This window comes from Phalacrocorax carbo, chromosome 24 (genome assembly GCF_963921805.1).
Source record: "Phalacrocorax carbo chromosome 24, bPhaCar2.1, whole genome shotgun sequence".
Taxonomy (NCBI): Eukaryota; Metazoa; Chordata; class Aves; order Suliformes; family Phalacrocoracidae; genus Phalacrocorax; species Phalacrocorax carbo.
In genome coordinates, this window is record NC_087536.1 from 5,970,337 (window position 1) to 5,989,700 (window position 19,364).

Sequence of the window (19,364 nt, forward strand, 5' to 3'; positions counted from 1 at the left end):
GCCGTGCGGCCCGGGCAGGGGCGGGAGGAGGCTGTGAGCGCGGGGCCGGTTGGTGCAGCGGGGCCCGCACCGGTGGGTGCGGCAGAGCTGGGGCGGGGGTCTCTCCTCGCCCCGACCTAGAGGAGAGTGGCGCAGTATTGGGTTCGGGCGCGGGAAACGCGCGCCCGATCCTTCCGGTTCATAGCGCATGATGAATGGGAGTGGCACGCGGTTGCGTGACGTGTGCGCCCTGCGTTACGACGTAGCACAGTCCCTTCTGAGCGCCGGCGGGGTCAGGGGCGTCGCTGGTGACGTCATATTATTCCGTGTTTATTCAAAAGCAGCGGCGTGGGAAGGCAACAGCGCGGCTTCGTTTCGCGGCTGTTTCGGGCACTTTGGGCTCTTTTTGCTCCGTTTTAAAGAGCGGGTGACGCGCGCTGACGCGCGTGCGGGGTCACGGGCGAGCGCGTCCCCTCTCCGCGGCGGGGGGTGTCTCTGCTCCCTCCCCCCCACCCCCCGCAGCAGCGTCGTTTGGGCTCTCCCCGAAACAGTCCCCGCAGCTCCCACGGGCTGAGAAATTGTCCATTTAATGGTTGTTTTACACAAAACTGTACATTCCCCCTCCCCTGCGCGGGGCCGCGGGGCCCGGAGGGGGTCAGGTACAAAAATACTCTGTGCAGGAAAAGTGGAGGCCGCGGCCCCCGCCTGCGCCATGGGGTTCCGCTTCTCACGGGCAACCCCGGGCGGCGCCGGCCCCACACCGACCCCGTGGGGCGCAACTGGGTCGACGTAAAAAAACCCAACCGAACAAACCCGCCCCCACCCCAAAACCGAAGCCGCGACCTGCAAGATAAAAATCCCAGCTTGGAAATGCCGAATCCTTCGAGACGAACCGCTGGATCCCCCTGGGACACGCGGGGATGGGCGATGCCGCGTGCGGGGGACGCTGCGGAGCCGCCGCGGCCCCGGCGGGATCTGGCCGACGAGGAGCGGGGCTGCTCACACCAGCTCATCCAGGAGGGTGCCGATGCCGGCGCGGGGTTGCGCCGGACCCGCCATGGGCTTGTTGCACATGGGGCAAACGCAGCGCACCTCCAGCCACTTCACCAGGCACCTGCGGGGCAGAAACGTGGGAGGATGCGAATCCCCACCGGGGAAACCCGCCCGCCCGCAGCCCTCCGCCGCCGCCCTGGCCGTACTCACTTTCTGTGGAAGGCGTGCTGGCACGGCAGCACCCCCAGCTCCTCCTTCACCTTAAAATCTTCCAGGCAGACGGCACAGGTCTGCTGCGGGAGGCGAGACGGAGGGTGAGGGTGGGTGGGAACATGTGGGACCCAGCGTGAGATCCACGCGTGGCCCCGCTCCCACCAGAAATGCCGTGGCTGGGGAAGTGCCACTGTTGCGGCGCCTCTTCCCAGGTATTTCCAGCTGGAAGTTCAGCCCAGTTCCCAAACCGCCCCCGGGGAAGCAGAGAATCGTTAAGGTTGGAGAAGACCTCTGGGATCATCAAGTCCAACCATCACCCCAGCACCCCCAAGCCTCCTAAACCATGTCCCCAGGTGCCACGGCTACATGTTGTTTGAACTCCCCCAGGGACGGTGACGCCCCCACCTCTCTGGGCAGCCTGTGCCAGGGCCTGACCGCTCTTGCAGTGGAGAAATTTTCCCGATATCCAACCTAAACCTGCCCTGGCGCAGCTTGAGGCTGTTTCTTCTCATCCTATTGCTTGTTATTGGGAGCAGAGACCAGCCCCCCCCTCACTCCAGCCCCTCTCAGGCAGCTGTGGAGAGCGAGAAGGGCTCCCCTCAGCCCCCTCTTCTCCAGGCTAAACCCCCCCAGCCCCCTCAGCCGCCCCCCAGCACACTTGTGCTCCAGACCCTGCCCCAGCTCCGCTGCCCTTCTCTGGACATGCTCCAGCACCTCAAGGGCCTTCTTGTCCTGAGGGGCCCAAAACGGAACCCAGGATTCAAGGTGAAAAGGGGTTTTCCTCCTGATTCCCAACCACATGGTGCCGACACGTCCCAATCCTGGCCTCGCTCCACCCGCAAGCTGCCTTCAACCCCGTGGAGCAGGGGGGACGTGCCCCTCAGCACCATCCCCTTTGGCCCCGGCTCCATCCCAACCCAGAAGCGGCACCACTCACCCCATGCACGTTCAGCCTCCGGGCATCGCCCTTCAAAACCACCTGAGGGAGAAAAGGAGGCAGAGAATTTAACATTGGGAAGGATTTTGCCAGGACCCCCAGTGGGAGCTGAACTGAGCCGGGCTGGGGCAGGAGGAGCCCGGGCGCAGCGGGCAGCGTGTCCCGTCACATTGCTTTTGAGTGCGCCCAGCTGGGATGAGCAGCATCGGCCCCTGCTGCGTCCCCACCCCCCTGCGCCCACCTCCCGCTCGGCCCCGAGCTGCTGTGGGGTATGTGCGGGAAACAACCATCGACTTTACCTCCTTGTACCCGAACCTCTCGCTCTGAGCCTGGTGCCGCAGTTTGCTGGAGAGGGGGAGAAAAAGGCACCGTCAGTTTTACGGCATCCTCAAGGGTCACGCCTGAGCAGTGCAGCTGAAAATATATGCAGGCACCTGAAATCAGGGGGACACGCCCCTTCCCAACCAGCATTCGGGGATAAGCAGCTCTGAGGCTGCGCTTGTGCCATCGGAGCAGCGTGGCTGCGGGCAGGACCAGCCCAAGGCCGTGCCCTGGGCAGAGCAGTGCCGCGGGGCCCCGTGCCGCCCCCAGCGCCGGCAGGAATGGGCAGTGGGGAGCGATAAGAGCCAGCAGCCGGCAGCCCTGATTGTTTGCCTTAGGAAGTCGTTCGTGGCGCAGGAAATGCTGTATTTCCAGCACTTGCCCGCTGGCAGCTCCCAGCCCTGCTGTGACCTTGGCCAGGGCAAAGGCGCTGGGGAAAACCGCCTGGCAGAGAAACCCAGCAAGAGATGGGGAGAAGGGGGACCGCTTGTAGCCTTCGCTTGTCCTCCAACCGAGGCACCGGGACGTGCTTCTGCAGACTCAAAAATGGCTGAGAGATGCATGGGACATCGGTGGAGCCAGGGCATCCCTCAGGGAAGGACTGAGCCAGCCGGGCGCTGCAGAAACACCAGCTGCTGCCTCAGCTTTGGGTTTAAAAATAGCCCTCCCTGAACAGGGAGTGTAATGTAAAGACACATCCTCTCCCGTGTAGCACGGCTCCTTCCCTGCCCGACACAATGCGTCCCTCCACGCGGTTCCCTGAAAAACAAGAGCCCCTTCCTGCGTTTCCTGCCCTGCTCCAGCCGCAGGGGACCACGAGCACGCCTGGCTCGAGCACGGCAGGCGGCCGGCCCCACTTCTCGGGGCTCGTGGCGAGCGGCTCCCGCGTTACGGGACAAAACCACAGGGTGCTGGGAAGGGCGGGGGGTGCCCCAGGGATGCCAACCCACTGCCACGGCCCCCGGCTCACCTGATGAAGTAGCAGCAGAAGATGAGGCTGAGCACGAAGACAAAGATACCGGTGCCAAAAATGACCATGTAGATGTTCAGTGGCAGGTCCTGGAATGTGATGGGAGGCATCGTGCAGCGTCTACTGGTATAAATCAGCCCCAGACTGCAGGAGCACCCTTTGAGGGGGGAAGAGAAAAGTCAGCATTTAGGACGGAAGAGGGGGAAAAAGAGGTGAAGATGATGTGCCGTGAGAGGGGAGGGAGCCTGGACTGACTCCATCCCCTCCAGAGTTTGCAAAGTGGGCAGAAACCGATGCCAAGACATCATCTCGTGGCCTGTGAATTGGAGATCTCCCTGGGAAGAGCAGCAGCCCCTTAGAGCAGCTCAGCGCGGCACAGGCAGCAGCCACTGCTGCATTTCTACCATCACAAAACCCTTCTCCAGCAGCGCAAACGTACCCCAGGCAGAATCCAGGCATCTGGGAGAAAAGGAGGCCCCGTGCTTTCATCTCCAGAGAAATACATGGAGGCTGGAAGGGGATTTAGTGAAGGACAAAGTGAAAAAAGAGCTTGAAAAACAAGAACAGTTGGCGTCTGTCATTGCTCCATGGGAGCCAGAAAGAGCAAGTGGCTGGTTCGTCCTTGGAGCTGGTGGAAGCGCCGGGGCTGCGCAGGAGCACATTCAGCACCACAGTGACCAAATCCCCTTTCCAAGCAAAACCGTGGGTGCCCGCACACACCAGCCACGCGATGCTGCCCGCGCCACCGCGTCTCGCTCAAGTCTGACACCACGGGGGGAAACGCAGAGGAGGGTGTCACGCAGGGCCGGTGACAGCACGGCCATCCCAGGAGGGTCCCCACCTAACCTAGGGGGAAAGGCATGAAACACCAGACCCGCGGCAGCTGCCTCTGCTGGGAGCTGATGGAAAGTCAGGCTCTGGCACTAAATAAGCACCGCTTTTCATGTCTCGAAATCATGCTGACCCCACAAGAGCTGGAGCTTTGATTTCTCATCAGATCTCACTCGGATGGGACTTTAAAGGAGAGCAGCCCCCGAGCCCCATCTGTGCTCCACGGAGCATCTCCCCCCGCCCCTTCCGCTCAGCACCCTCTGTTCCCGCGCTGCGCAATCTCATCAAAAAGCCCCTACAGAAACACTTCTGGGTTTAATTACAGCCCACTAAAACCCTTTGCCTGTTTCTCATGAGGGAATGAAATTTGCTCTCCACCATGGAGCGCAAAGACAGGAAGAGAGCGGGCGGCAGAAACCTCTGCACAGGCGGCGAGATCCCAGGTTTGGTCTGTCTGGTTTCCCCCCGCCGCGATGGGGAGAGGCCCCCTGCAGCTGCTCCAGGGAGGCCCAGGACATCTGCATAGCAAGGGGAGCCCGAGCAGGACGGGCAGGCAGCACCCCTGGGGTGAGATCCTGCCCTGCGACACTCAATTCCCAGCTGATCCCCGGTATCTGCTTTGTGGTGCGCTTTGAATTTACGTGCCCCGTTGATGCAATGGGCAAGGCCACCGCGGCCAGAGAGGCGCTCGGCTCCGGGGACCGGGGTCTGCCGCCGTGCAGCCGGAGCAGGCACCAGACGAGCGTCTGGACTGTAGGAAATGGGTTTTTCCTGCTACAGAGGGCAGAGCCACTTGCCAATCTTTGCCTCTTAGTAATCGCCAGAGACCATTCGTCAGCCACCTCACCTACGGAGCGAGAAAGGGAGGACTGGATTGCTGGGTCCTCCTTTCCCAGCCTTCTGCTCTGGAGACCACCAGGTGCAGGAAAAGACAATAAGAAAGGTTTTTTTTTTTCCATTTCCCTGCTGGAAATGATTGAGAAATGCTAAAAAAAAAAAGAGAAAAGGTTATATCAGCTTGGAATAAAGCCACTAAGTAACCAAGGGAGGTAATGCCGGTGCACGTGGTGGTGGGACACAGGCTGCAGAGCAGCTGTTGATGGATGAGGAAGCCTCATTTGGAGCTGGCCAGAGAGTGGTGGGGTTTTGGTAACAATAATGGGTCACGAGTGAAACAATAACGCTTCCTACGTGTATTTCAAACCGAGAGCTATTCCAAGAATCTGCTGAAAAGCACCAGCCGTTCCCCTCCATGCCACAGGAGCGACAGAAACAGCCAAACGACCCCGAGTTACAGCCTGGGAGAGGCGAGGGGAGAGGGGCACGTGCCGCAGCTCCCTACCAGCCAGCGAGGGGTGACCTGGACCTGCTCCGTGGGCAGCTGCGTGGCCACCCGTGAAGAGATGGAAAAGCCATTGTCAGGGAATAGCAGGAGGAGAATCAGCTCTGCAGAGCACAGGGAAAGGCTGGGATGTGCGTCCCAGAGGTTTTCCAGGAGAAGCACCAGGTGGGCTGGAAAGGAGAGCCCCAAGGGAGACAAACGCTGCCAATCCCATGCTAAGCCCCCCAGCGCAGCCCTCTGCGCTCATCCTGAGGGTCTCAAAACCCAGCGTACGAACCCCTGAACATCACACCCAGGCATCGCTCCTCTGCACGGGGTTGTCCCTAAGTCCCCAGCGCTCTGCCCAGCTGTGCCCCATCCCGCAGGGCAGAAATCGTACTCCTCAAGCCCACAAGCTGCTTGCTGAGTCCTGCTCCACGTTAGACACCTGAATTCCCCACAAGCGGTAACAGCTGCACGTAAAAGCCACATGGGTGCCGAGAGAGGGGCATCAGACCAGCAGCAGGGGAAAAACTGAGGGGGAACAAGAGACGCTGTAACTTGCAGCCCCGTGCCGAAAGAAGCAGAGAGGAGCCGGACTAAGATGTCCCTGCCAGCCGCAACACAGCTGGCAAGGCTAATTTTAGACTCACCAGCTTAGCAAGGCTCATTCCTGTTAAATAGGCTTTCAAGAATTCATGAGCTCCAGGCTGCGATGCTGAAAAGCGAGCGCGGCTCCGGGGAGGTGCCCTTCCCAGGCCGGGGAGCAGCCATCGGCTCGGCTGAGATGAGAAGGTCCTGCCAGGACAACCCCTCAAGCAGCGGGTCTCAGCGAGGCAATGCGAAAAGCGAGGTCCTCCCAAACCTGGCCAGCCCCTTCCCCTCCCGCTCCTCCCCACGAGAGCTCATCGACATGGTGGGCGCGTTGGCTGAGCGATGGTTTTGATTAGCGCAAACCCCTTCGCCTGACAAAGGCATCCGTATTTTTAGTTCAAGGGGAATGGATCAAATCTGGTTTTAACCAACACGAAATGAAGATCTGATGGGCACCAAACCCAAATCGAAACAATCCATTTCACCAGCTTAAGTCTAACAGTTTTGTACCTGAAACCAGAATCCCTGAAGGTAGCATGCTAGAACAATTATTTAGTTGAAAAATGAGAAAAGAGGGGCCACTAGAAATCAGTGAAAGTGCCTACAGACTCGCACTGACTTTCTGGACCCTTCTCACTACAAGAAGGATGCTCAGATGGGTGGTTCATCGTGCCAGCGGAGTGTTTTTTCATGCAACCTGCAAAACCCCCCCCCCATAAGCAGAAGCAGCAAGGGTGGAGTTCGACCCATCGGGGCTGTGGGTTTCACCTCCTTGTCCAACCCACATGGCTTCCTGGCAGATTTAAGTGCTGAGCTGGCCTAAATACCCCTGCTGCAAGCTGCGGTGAGGACACACAGCACCTCTGGCTGAGCTGGCTAATGGGGTGACCCCAGCCCTGCTCCCCCCGCACACCAAACCCTAAAGCATGACTTAACCATCACGACCCCACTAAACAGCCTGGCCGGCACATCTGCAAAGGCAGACCTTCGTGCTCCAGTGACGCCCCGTGGTTTGGCCCTCCGGACACAAGAGTTTGCAGTATTTTACAGTATTTCAAGTCAGGGCAGACGCAAGTTTCTGCCCGTTCTGTGCAGGCATGGGGTTTTTGCTGAGCAGAGCTTCTACCTCACCCCAATTCTTGTTCAATAAAACAAATAGAGAACTCAGCAGGTCATTAAATAAAACCATTCTTTTTACTCCCACACAAAAGCTGTGGGCTTTGCATCAGAAAATTGAATGCAGCTTCCATATAATTTTTGCCGGGATGCTGGAATAGGCTTCCTGCAAAAGCTGCCCCTAAGCCAAGCAGTTCTCCATGGGGGGTAACCAGCTCCCCTCCAACTGAAGTTACCTGGCTCGTGCCCGGTGACTAGGAAGTCCCCTAAACTACAGCTGAGCAACAGGAGGAAAAACTGTGATGCAAAAGAGGAGCTGAAACGCCAAGGCAGCACAGTATACACTGTCCGTTAAGATATTAATTTTGAATATACCTATTTAGGTTGAAAATGTGATTTCTTTACTGGGTCTCAGACTTATTTACACCAACAGCCCCAATTCTGCAAAGGTCCTTAGTAGCGCACAGATAAGCAATTTTGCTGGACTCACTTGATTTAAATATTTGCAAGCTCAGGGCTTAAAGCCAAGACGTACAAGTCAGATACCCGCGGCTGCTCTCCTCAACCCACGTCCTGGCCTTTGAACAAGGGTGAGCTCTGTTCGCGGTGAATCCCAAAGCCCGCGCCTTGGGAAGCTGAGGAGAGCTGTGGCTTCTCAGAGCCTCGAGAAGCAAAGTCTCTCTTATTTAGGATGTTTCTTTAACACAACCAAGTTTGCCTTTTCTGCTGAGGAACATTTATATGTCCTCCGTTTAATGGAAAGCCAAGCACTCGCCACATGACCCAGGCTAACTGCCTGCAGGACCGGTGGCTTCTTATCCCCCACGTCGCACAAGAACACACAAGGTATGTGTTACAGGAGAGAAAGCCGCTGGTTGCATTATATTTAGCTTCAAAGGCTGTAACCCTTTCATAAACTAGAATAACCCAGCCTTTGTTGCTCAGGCAGGGCTTTGATGGTGGAATTCCCAGCGCTTCTCAACTACTTAGTCATAAAAATAAACCACTTCTCATTTAAATCAAAACCCCCTCACATGTGCAAACTCAGTTCCATGTTCCTGAGAACTTCTTAGAGCGAACACGAGAGCAAGGAGCCAGGGCCTTGTCTGGGGTCCTTTAAAAATAAGTTTATTCCACTTCTGCGGGCACATGAAAGAGGGGTGGGTTGGGGTTTGGTGGTTTGTTTTTTTTTTTTTCATTGCAACCAGCACACGAAGCGAAAGCATGGCAAACTTATGTAGTGATTGGCTTTATTCCTAGGAGCTGAGCAGGACTCGTTGCTCTGGAAGTAAAACTGCTTCCCCGGCTCGCCCCTGCCCCGCACGGCCCCGGGGACCCCGCAAACGGGGCTGGAAGGGGAGGGAAGGGGGCAAGGAAGGGCGGGCAGGGACCGGCAGCCAGGAGAAACTCTCCCGAGCAGCACGGAGGAGCTGGGGGGGAGGGATGTGGGATGCCGGCTCCCCCCAAATTTACGCCCCGCAGCCTCCCCCCCGCCGTCCCCATCGCCCCCCACCCCGCGCCCCCCCGGACCCCGCTCTCACCGTTGCACCACTGGAAGGGGGGCATCCGGCAGCCGCTCCGCGGGGCCGGGAAGGCTCCGCCGGGCCATGGCCGGGAGCGGGGATGGGCTGGGCTAGGCTGGGCTGGGCTGGGCTAGGCTGGGCTGAGCGGCCGGGAGCAGCCCTGCCCGCAAACCCCGCCCCGGCAGCCCCGGCTCCCCGCCGGAGCTGGAGCAAAGCGAGGCGTGGGGAGCTGCAGGCACGGTTTCCCCGGGCCGTGGGCGATGAGAAGCCCGCGCCCAGGCTGCTCCCGCCGTGCACGGTTCCCACCACGCACGTTTCAGCAATCCTCGTTCCCGCCACGCGCATCCCCGTGGTCCATGTGCCCACGACGTGCCTTTTTTGCCACGTGGGTTCCCGCAAAACGCGCACGGGCGAGGGGCTCTGCTCAAATACGGCCCCGTCGCCCCGCAAAAATGCACTACCGTGACGCAAGTTTGGATTACCTGCCGCATGTGCCTCCTGGCTGGAGCCCGGCCCGTCCTTGTGCACGCACCAGCCCTTTGCGGGAACTGCCCGGAACACGCTGAGCTCCTGGCGGCTCTCGGTCTTGTGCAGGGGATGGTTTTGGACATGATCAGCGCCTCCATCCAAACCGTGGATCCTGCAGGTGACTGGTGACCATGAGGGCAGCAGGACTGGCAGCGCGGGGCTGTGAAACGGCTCCGTGTGCCCCCCACGTGCCACGTGCCAGGGATGGCAGCACCGTGGGCTCTGTGTACCCTCCTCCACCAAGCGCCCCAGGGACCAGGCAGGTTTCTGCGGCCAGCGGCTGGGGCTGTGCAGACAGCCCTCCCAGAATTGGGGTACTTTCCCATGCTACACTTCGATCTCCCAACGCAGGTGCCTGGCCACTGCAAGCACACAGTAAGGTACAGCGCACCACAGGCTCTGTCAGTGATTTCGTTCCCTGGATTAGTTTGCTGATCCTCCAAACACAATCTCCCCTCATGCTCAGAGCCTCCCTGATCCCAGCTTTGTCAAACAGCCGCCACGCTCAGCATTCGGGGGCTGATCAGCAGCAGGCTGCACAAAGGGAGCTTCACAGCAGCAAGGAGCACAAAGCAGAATTGCAAAATCAGACAGGAGGCATTTTACAGCCCCCCCAGGACCTTGCCAAGCTGCAATCCCCCCCGCCGAAGCTTCTGGCATGTCCAACGGTCCCAGCAGCACCCAGTGCCGCCACAGAGCGTGACCAGCCCCTGTGTGTTGCCCAATGGCAGTTCCTCCTTGCCTCGGTGTCTGCAGCCCTTGCTCGGGGTAACCTTGGACCTGCTGCCAGCAGTTGGGCTGTTCTCTCTGCCAGCATCTTTCTGGGATGGTGCCATGCCCTGAGCACCCCAGGGCATTTCAGGGGCCTGTGAGAGCAGAGCCCCCGAGCCCAGAAGCTGGGCAACACACAGAGAGGACACCACAGCTGCTGCAAACTAAAATTTGCTCTCCCTATTGCACCCGAGCTAAAGGCAGGCGTTCCCTGGGGCAGGGCTGTTTGGGGCCACCGGATAGCAGAGGTGGGGGGCTACAGCTCGGGCCTCAGCGCGCCCCAAGCCCAGCGGCACACCTTTGGGCTCCTCTCACTACATGTTTATGTGATCTCAGCACAACATATAGCCGGCAGCTGAGCAGTGCTTCATGCGCCCTCAGGAAGCAGAGGAAGAATGGGGCTATAATAAGAGCGGGTGCACAATGAGTGCTGGCAGTGTGCAGGGGCAGCCCAGCACCCGTGGGGCCACCCAGCACTCATGTGGCCAGTGCCACCGCGACGCTCGCTCCTGGCCCTGGCCACCCTCCTGGGGTTCGGCTCACCCATCCCCTCTGCAAGCAGCGAAGGTGTTTTTTGCAGGCCCCAGTGGACAGCCCGCCCTTCTGCAAGCCTGGATGGATAGCTTGGTGCCTGCCTGTGGAGACTGACATCGCCACCTTGTGATGGATGGTGACTGCCCGCCTGGCTCTGCTTTTCACCAGGAGCCCCCCTTTCTGTCCCCACTGCCAGAAAAAAAAGAGTGGGGAGGCGCAGCAGAGGCACTGGCCACCAGTGGGGTCTGACAAGTTCAGCTCTGGGAGGACTCGGGTCCATCTCAACCCAGAGCACTCAGGGCAATCCTCTCTCACCAACTCCTGCGACGGATCCCAGCCTGAATGCATAAAAGTCTGTCCCCAAGCACACAAGGGATGGCCAAGCTTTTTCCTTAGCACTGTTTTTATTTTCACAGGTTAACACTAGGCATGAGGACATCCAAACACTACGACAAAAGGCCTGTTTGCCTGAGCCCACACACCAGACCTAATTCACATTGCTACACAGACCAAAAACGAATGGGAAACAGGACACAGAACACACAGAGGACAGGAGGAGGAGGGAGGGACAGGACTGGCTTGGCAAATGCATCTGCCGCATGGGAGAACGGAGCCTTGAAGGCTTCTGGGAGCCAACAGGGATAGAGTAACCTGAAACGTGGGGCTGAGTCCCTCCAGAGACATCTTGGAGCGAGCAGGCTGGGAAGGAGGCTATACACTAGGCCTACCTAGGTGGCAAGATTGCAGGTTGAGGGCCTATGCTTTACCACTAGGAATAGCTCGCATGTCTGGGGACCCCCTTAGCGGAGGGGGAGGCCCAGGGGCCAGTTGCATGTAACCCGTTAGCTGCCAAGCGTCTGCACCGTGAGGAAAGCCCTACCTCTGCCACTCAGCGGGCATCGGGGTCAGGTGAGCATCGCACACACAACGCTCCCACCGCACAACCCCTCTCGTCCTCCTTCACGCACTCCTCTTCAGCCTCAGGGAATTGTCCAGGGCAACCAGCTGGCGCAAGAAACCCCGGTTGGGGATGATACCACGGTGGTCCTTGACTGTCTTTATGGCTTCTACAAGGGGCATGTGGTGGCGGATCATGAGGTAGGCGAGGACCAAAGTGGCCGACCTGCTCACCCCGACAGCACAGTGCACAAGGATCCTTCCTGGGAGTGAAACACAGGGGCTGTGTCACCACAGACCAAATATGCCCATTAAAAAAATACTGAGGAACCCAACTGTGTGCCATGGTGTGTTCTGGAGCTGTGGCTCAGGTGTGCAGCCTCTGGGGTTGGATGTAGGACCCCAGTTACAGTATGACAGTGATGTGCTAAGGTCCCCCCCTCTTGGCAAAGGGTATCAGTGTATTGTGATCTCCCAAAACAGACTAAATAGGACCAGCCACAGCTCAGGAGACAGGTTGGGGCTGTGACTGGGGGGACAGTGCTCTCATCTAGCCTGTTCCCTCTTTGGAGGAGGTGATCCAGTGCGGAAGACACCATCCCAGGCTAGAAATACCTTTCTTTTCTAGGATGCTTAGCAATAGGACGTCAGTCTAGCTTCCCACCTGCTCAGGGCAGTTTCTTCCCATCCCTGTTCCCCACTTCTCTCCCAGAAATCTTTACCACTGACCTTCATTCAGCGCTTGGTGGATGAAGTCAGCTGCAGGGTAAAAGTAGGGGCTCATGTCGAAGGAAGGTGAGTCATGGGCCTCGATGCCCAGGTAGCGGATGCCCGTGCCCTCGTAGTACTCAGCACCCCCCCTCCACTTGCTGTGTGAGGCGTTGAGGATGTGGGTGATGCGCAGGTGGGCCAGCTCACGCCGGTTGGCCGCTATATCTCTGCAGAGAGTAAGAAACAGCACAGAGATGCGCCAGTTTAGTCAAAATAAAAGTTTCCAAGGACACTTTTGCATGGACAAAAATTTACATCTGAGAAAGCTGGATGCAAAGGAAAAATGCCAGACTCTTTAGATTCTTAACTTCTAAGTCAATACCACAGTCCCTGACGCCACAAACATTCCACCTCTGCCTACCCCACCACAGCAGCGCTCTGAACTCTCTGCACAGCCGTGCTTATGTCCTTCCTCCTCCTTTGTCCCAATGTACCACACCCGTTGTGTCATCCTCCCCCTCACATTTCCCAGCCTCCCCCTCCCAGATTTCCCCATTTCACAAAAATAGCCCTGACCCGCCCCGTTCTTGTCCCCTTCCGATACATACTGATCGCCCAGGTAGAGTCCCGGCCAGACCTCATCAGCATGATTACAGGCCGTCTTTCCCGTGTACAGCAACCTTTCAAGCTCAAAGACGCTGAGGATGGGGTGGTTGTTGCGCTCTTCCCGTGAGCCCCGGCTCGGTGACCTGGTGCCATTCCTGGAGAACCTGGACAGGAAAGCCATTGGAGCTGCCGAGACCCACAAGGCATACCTGTGGGTTCGTGAAGGCCGGAGAGTGGCCTGGAGGTCGCTTCTGCTGCTGCTGCCACCCACGGTCCTGTCATGGAAGCAGTGGAGATGCCATTAGAAACACTGGGGATCTCTCACTCCATTCCTTTTATAGAAATACTGGCTCAAAGCAGGCAATTCTCACCTTTCTGATGAGAGGGCAGTGTCAAGTCAGCTACCCAGTGGTTCCCACTGTGAGACAGAGTATCACCTACACTCCCTTCCAAGAAGCAATACTGCTGGGGAGAAGTTTATGATGCCAGGGCTGGTGAGGGAAGCCAGAGAGGCAGCCAGATCGCTGTCTCCACAGACTGGGGTTTTGCTCCAGCCCCACGACTTTGGGTTGATGCCACATTGGCAAGAGATGTTCTACACAGGACCACCTTCCTTCTGAGCTGACTCTGGGGCTTTGCCTGCCAGCGGGACAATGCCAGCTCGAGAACTGATGCTGCCAACCTGCGATCAGAAGCAATGAAAGGCGGCCAGGTCTGGGCAAGCCACCAGGACTGGGGAGGAAAAACCCCCAAACAGGTGGAGGATTCCATATGGCAACATGCAGAGTCTGGCCAGGACCCCGGGCTCCTACGGACCAGGCACAAAAGCCTGCAGGGAGGGAGAGGCAGGATTAACCCCTCCAAGTACCGCAGCCCTGCAGCTGCATTTGGACATCTAGGACTGGTTTGGGGTAGGAAGAGTTAATTTCAGGGGATGAGAAAGCTCATTTTACAGAGCAGATCCTCTAGGACACAGCTCTGCTCTCAAACCTTTAGATCATGCTGATACTTGTCACACATCTGCAAGAACCTCCCTGGACAGCCTTACCCACGCGGAGCAGTTAACAGTCCCTGCAGCCAAACATTCAGCAGAGCTGCCTTTTTTTGCTCGTCTGCTGCTGCCCCACTGACAGAACACCCCCCACATGAGAATACAATTCTCTTTCCCACCATCATGCTGCTGCCCTGGAAGGCATCCAAAGAGCATCCCATCACAGTTTCCCCAGCAGCAGCTCAGTGCTGGCCAGTTGTCTCTGGGACTAGGGGGAGGAAACACAGCGACCTTGGGCTGGCCAGGCTGGAGCAGAGCATGTCTGCTTTGACATTTTGCCTAAGGCGCCAGCCAGCAGCCAACGGTGCAGAAGGAAGAAGCCTCCAGCCATTTCTTGGCAATGTGCAGAGGAGGAAAACATTGCAAGGGCTAGGGGAGCTCAGAGGCAGTCCAGAGAGACTCATGGCTGTCTCCCTCCCCACTCCCCATTCCAGGGTGGCGGTTCAGACCCTCCCTGGCATGCTGGGATGCTGCACAGGAGAGGTCAGCCCTGCCTGCGCTGCCATCCCTGGCACTGAGCACAGGGTACGGGTCAGATCTCCCCCTGACACAGCTCCCCTGTCCCGATGAATTTTGGACTCCTCCATGCTGGGAATTCAGACTTGGCAAACCCCACCTGGCAAAGGCATTTGGCATGGCCATGTGTTGGGGCCCTTAAACCTTGTGTGACCTTGGCTGCAGCACAGCCGTATGCCATCAGCCCCGGGCAGCATTAAGAAACAGCAGAAGGGTCTGAAAAAAGGAACTAAGTCATCAGTATAAGGCTGTAACTAGCCAAATAGCAGATCCTCTTATTGCTACAGCTGGCTGGAAAAATAGCAATCCACACCTATCCTGGGATGTAGCTCTAGAAACCTCGGGCCCAAAGCTGGCTTCCAGCATCCCACCCCCAACACACCACCATGCCAGCCCCCTCAAAGTGCTGCAGGGGAAGAGAAACCGCCCCACATCCAAGACCTCACAACAGACCCCAAAGCACTCCTGGCACCCAAAAGCCTCACAGGCATCGGCTGTACCCCACCCCCTTTTGGTAGCCAAGCCCGGGGGCTCAGACCCTGCTCCTCCGAGCACGCTCATGGCTGCCTCTGGAGCCCCTCTGCCAGTCGTGCCATGCTCGGAGGGAGGGGAGACAGCCAGAGCCTGCCTAGATGCACAGAGCGAGCTCTGAAGAGGCATCGCTGAACAAGCGCAGGCTGCTCAGCCCCGCACACTGCAGAGACAGACAGACAGACACGCAGGAGGAAGGAGACGCCCACCCCGTTACTCTACCTTTATGAGGGCTGTGATTTCTCTGCTCAAAGTGAGTGTTGTAGTCAGATCCAGTCGGCCATGTCTTCCTGCTGCTGCCGCCGCTGCTGTAGAAAGGCTGATGTATGAACATCTATTTTAAGCCATGACATGTCCAGAGGCAGGTTTGTTTATATCATGCTGTGCCTGGACGGATAAGGGAGGAATGAGAGAGACGGACACAACCGCAGAGATCGCATGCAAGCATGCACAGACATCCACATATAAGTGCCCATTACTACGCAGGCAAAAACAACAGCAACAATAACATATCAAAATTCTCCTGCCAGCTTTTCTCTCACTCCTCCTCCAGCAAACCAAAAGCCACAGGCGCGCAGAGAAGGAGAGAAGAAAAAGCCGATAAAGTGGTGCTGATGACATGATTACCCATATCATAAATCTGTAGCCATCTCTAGGGGATGCTTCTTCATTTGTTTTTTTTTTTTTTAACACTTGACCTTGTCCTCCCCCTCTGCCAGGGTCTCTTTGGCAGAGCCAGGGCTTGATGACATTGTCTTCCTTTGCTAAGAAAATAAGCCGGGGAGGGAAGATATATGTGGTGACATGACAAACTATTTACAAATTCATGTGAAAGTCAGGGAATGCTTTTTTTGGGGGGTGGGGGGGTGGGGGAGAAAAAAAGAGGAAACTCGAAAGATTGAAGCTTTTTGTTTTGACATTTTCCAAATGACACCATTCATTTCAGAAGTGCTGCAATATTTCAGTTAAACATTTTCCAGGCAGAATATTCTCTCCCTTTTGAAGTGCTGGCTTTTAATTTAAAAGTTTGACTCAAATCAGAATGTAGGAGCGTGGTGGGAAAAACAACCTGGGGAAGAATCGAAACATGCTGTTCCAGGCCAAGTGACATATCCCAAGAAGATTTATGCCATTCCCTCCCCCCACTCCTATTTGATTAAAAACTAGGAAAATTTCCTGTCTTGTTTTCAGCTGAACTTGTGGTTATCCCAGGATGCAACCTCAGAAGCTTCAAGGATGAACTCAGCATCACCCGACACCCGTCCCGCCCCACCTGCGCCGCAGTATGTACACACGATGGGCTTTTTCAAGATCCATCACAGACAGCGCAGGTCCCAGGAGCGCAGCCTCAAAGCAGCACACACCTTTCAGTATATCACAGGCCTGTTTTTTCCCCGCACCGTGCATAGCTCAATGACAGGGCTGTCAGGAGCTGTACTGGAGGTTAACAGCATTCATGGGCTCAAAAAGATTTTGGACACACCTGGATTTCAGATCTCTCAGCCTTCCCCATGAAGTTCTGGATACGGCTTCAGCCCTGGAAGCTGATAATGCCCCAGAGGCTGGAGGATGTGCTCAGGAAAGCATCTGGGATATGCCCTGCTCTTAATTGCTTTCCCCAAGCAGTAACTGTTGGCCGCTGTAGGAGCTGGGTACCAGGGATGATGGGCTTTGTCTGTTCCAGTTCCTTTGCACCTGCAGAAATATTCACCCTGTGCTGACAAGTCCCAGGAGAGACCCATACGCAAGACTGACAAAGCTCTCAGAGCTGCAGATCCAGGGGGCCCCCATGAGCCCTCCTGCCAGCTACACTCACCTGATCCTCAGGGAACCGAGGCTCCAGCTCTGTCCATGCCAAGCCAGCAGAGCTACTAGGTACAGCCCCACGGGCTGGGCAGGAGCAGCCTCACCCTCTCCTGGCATGGCCTCCAAAAGCTTCTGCCCTCAAGAAGTGCTGCCCTGCTGGCAGCTGCCTCTCCCAGGCGACAGGCAGCGAGGAGCAGTTGCTGGTCCCACCCTTTGGCTCCTGTGCAACACATGAGAAGCAGCACCCAGTGACCTGATTCATCCCCTTCCTCCATGCCCAGAGGCCCCGGGGCTCACAGGCGACAGCAAGGGACAGAGCCCAGGAGGTCCTGGGCAAGGGCTGGCTTCGCTATCCTCACTGAACTAACAGTATTTCACTGCTGTGTGATGCTGCCATCCTGGGAAAAGCCTGTCCTGTACCCTACGGGGTTTGATTCCACTTACCTGCAGAAAGGTTGAGCTTTTCCCTTCTGCCTGGTAGCGCTCCTCCAAAACACAGGGGTCGAGTGACCTAAAAGGAAATTTTCACTTTCACAGCTCTGTGAGACCCCTTTAACGTGGACAAGCAGAGGCCCTCTCCCTCTCCTGCACCAAAGAACCACGTTCCCAGTAGTCTGTAAAATGCAATTCTAAAGAGAAGTGCCTACAACACCCACCACAAAAGGTTAAATCCGAATTTAAAAAACTGCATGAAATAAAATTAGGTGGATAAATGTTTTGGCAGAGCATTGCCTGCAGGGAACTTACTGGTCATTTAAGCAGAGGATTAGTAGTTGTTATGTTTTTATTCCAATAATAATACTGGAATTGCTTTGTAAAGCAGCCAGAAGTCCCCAACAAAGCCAGCGACTGCTTCGTAGATAATGAAATCTCAGATGCTTTGAAATGCCTGGGCAGCTGCATCAAGGAAAAGTGTCAGCAATCTATCTTTTTCTAAGGGAAGTTTCTTAGACACAAACTAGACCTCTTTGCCTCACCTCCTCTCCTTGTTTTCCATAAACATCAGTGATGTAGCAGAGACCGAGTTGCTCCTTGCCCCCGGTAGGATTTATCAGCTCAGTACATCGCCTGTGAAGCTCCTGTCCTGGAAGACGAGAGGCCACTCAGAGCACTGGAACTGGTCTGCAGGCTCGGCGGGGGCACAAACACTGCTTGGGGTTTGTTGTGGCTTTGGCATACATCTTGCTCGGTTTCCCCACCTCCTTCTAATCACCCCCAGGTCAGAGTCCTGTGTCCCACCTGTTTTGCCCTGAAGGGCCCTAAGAAACAAAAACCACTCTGAGAACTAATCACCAAGGCACAGGGAGAGAATTTAAAAGACAACCCCAAAACTCTCGGTCCTCCTGGCAGCAATTCTCTCAAAGCTGTTCCCTCTGGGAAGCGTCCAGCTGCAGGACAGCACACAAAGTTGTCCTGCAGCCTCACTTCCCCGCGAGCTTTATCACTCCACGATGCCTGAGCCACTAACCGAGGAGGATCATCTGGTCCTTGGCAGATAAAGATTATGTAGGAGCACAGCTACAGAGACACAGAGAGGTAAGGTCTGGCTTCCCGCAGCCACCAGCACCACCGCACAGAGGGCTGGACAGGTTAAGGATAGCACTGGCAGAGATTTCCTATATCCCCTTATGGGCAGACTTGCCTGCCGGGGGGGCTGCTGCTGTTACGACAGGGGTGGGATGCTGGCACAGGCAGATATGATATCCCTGTATCTCAGCTATTGTCAAAAACTGCTGTGCGCAGCAGGTCTCCGGCAGCAAGGATGGAGAGGCTGTTTTCAGCTCAATTAGGGAAGGCATCAGCTCCCAGCAGAATAAGTGGGGCACCCACAGCTCCCAGCTCTCCCCCCTTCTCTGATGAGCTCAGAGCAGGGGGCATCAGGGTTGGGGTCTACAAAAACCACAAGTGAGCCGACATAAAGGACTGCTTGGAAAAGTTCACAGATCCAACCACTGGAGGCTGCTCTGGTTATACATAAATCACCACTGTGCTCATTGTCAGACATGGAAAACTCAACACAAGGAAATAAAGGGCAGGGGTTAGAAAGTTTCAGAGCTGTGATTTCCTGGCTTTATACTCCCCATGCATGCAAATTCACCGTGGTCTTCACAGCTCTATTTTAAAGATCAGAGATCAATCACTTCACGCACTAAATGCTGCACGTCCGAAAGCCACCTGGAAGGCACAGCAGCCAGACTTTATTATACTCAATCATAAACAGAAAGAATACATGTATTTCATCCAACGTGTGCTATTTGATAGACCCACTGCAGAGGAGGGTGGCAGATGGAGGGAGGGCAGAGGCCACAGATAGCTGTGGCATAACAAGGTAAAATTAAGCCTACTGTAAGTTAGGGTAAGAAGGTGGTGTTGAAAAAGGTAGTGCAGGATGACAGCAGCATTACAGCCACAGACCGAAAGGGGTTTGAACAAATGTAATCTACTTGGCACTGAAATTGCCCAGGAGGAATTGTGTGCTCAGCTGAGGGGGCAATAAACATCAGCTAGGGGAGGTAGATCCACCACTCGCACTGTGGCAGGGGCTCCTCTCTAACTGCACCATGGATGAAGTGTTGTAAAGGTGGGGTCGACTGCAAGCTGCCTCAATATTTCGT

At 56.4% G+C, this 19,364-nt stretch overlaps 2 protein-coding genes and 1 non-coding gene across 3 annotated transcripts in view; 1 reads left to right on the top strand and 2 right to left on the bottom strand.

The window, feature by feature from the left end:
* The first annotated feature begins 167 nt into the window (after positions 1-167).
* LOC135317157 (small nucleolar RNA U13) lies at positions 168-262 on the top strand. Its single transcript, XR_010376258.1, has one exon. It is a non-coding gene; the product is annotated as a small nucleolar RNA U13 (small nucleolar RNA).
* A 285-nt stretch (positions 263-547) lies between these two features.
* RNF122 (ring finger protein 122) lies at positions 548-10,871 on the bottom strand. The gene is made up of 6 exons (XM_064472716.1): positions 8,817-10,871; positions 3,414-3,570; positions 2,422-2,467; positions 2,123-2,164; positions 1,183-1,265; positions 548-1,093 (listed from the first exon to the last, which is right to left on the bottom strand). The coding sequence occupies exons 1-6, from the start codon at positions 8,839-8,841 to the stop codon at positions 979-981; spliced, it is 468 nt and encodes a 155-aa protein (XP_064328786.1). The 5' UTR covers positions 8,842-10,871; the 3' UTR covers positions 548-978.
* A 145-nt stretch (positions 10,872-11,016) lies between these two features.
* Positions 11,017-19,364, bottom strand: part of DUSP26 (dual specificity phosphatase 26) — a 41,273-nt gene continuing 32,925 nt past the window's right edge. Inside the window, exons 4-9 of the mRNA XM_064472715.1 lie at positions 17,727-17,833; positions 17,194-17,260; positions 15,166-15,330; positions 12,848-13,120; positions 12,258-12,466; positions 11,017-11,791 (exon numbers count right to left, since the gene is read on the bottom strand). Coding sequence (XP_064328785.1) covers positions 11,592-11,791; positions 12,258-12,466; positions 12,848-13,026 — 588 coding nt within the window. The 5' untranslated portion in view covers positions 13,027-13,120; positions 15,166-15,330; positions 17,194-17,260; positions 17,727-17,833 and the 3' untranslated portion in view covers positions 11,017-11,591. The remainder of the gene's footprint in view (positions 11,792-12,257; positions 12,467-12,847; positions 13,121-15,165; positions 15,331-17,193; positions 17,261-17,726; positions 17,834-19,364) is intronic.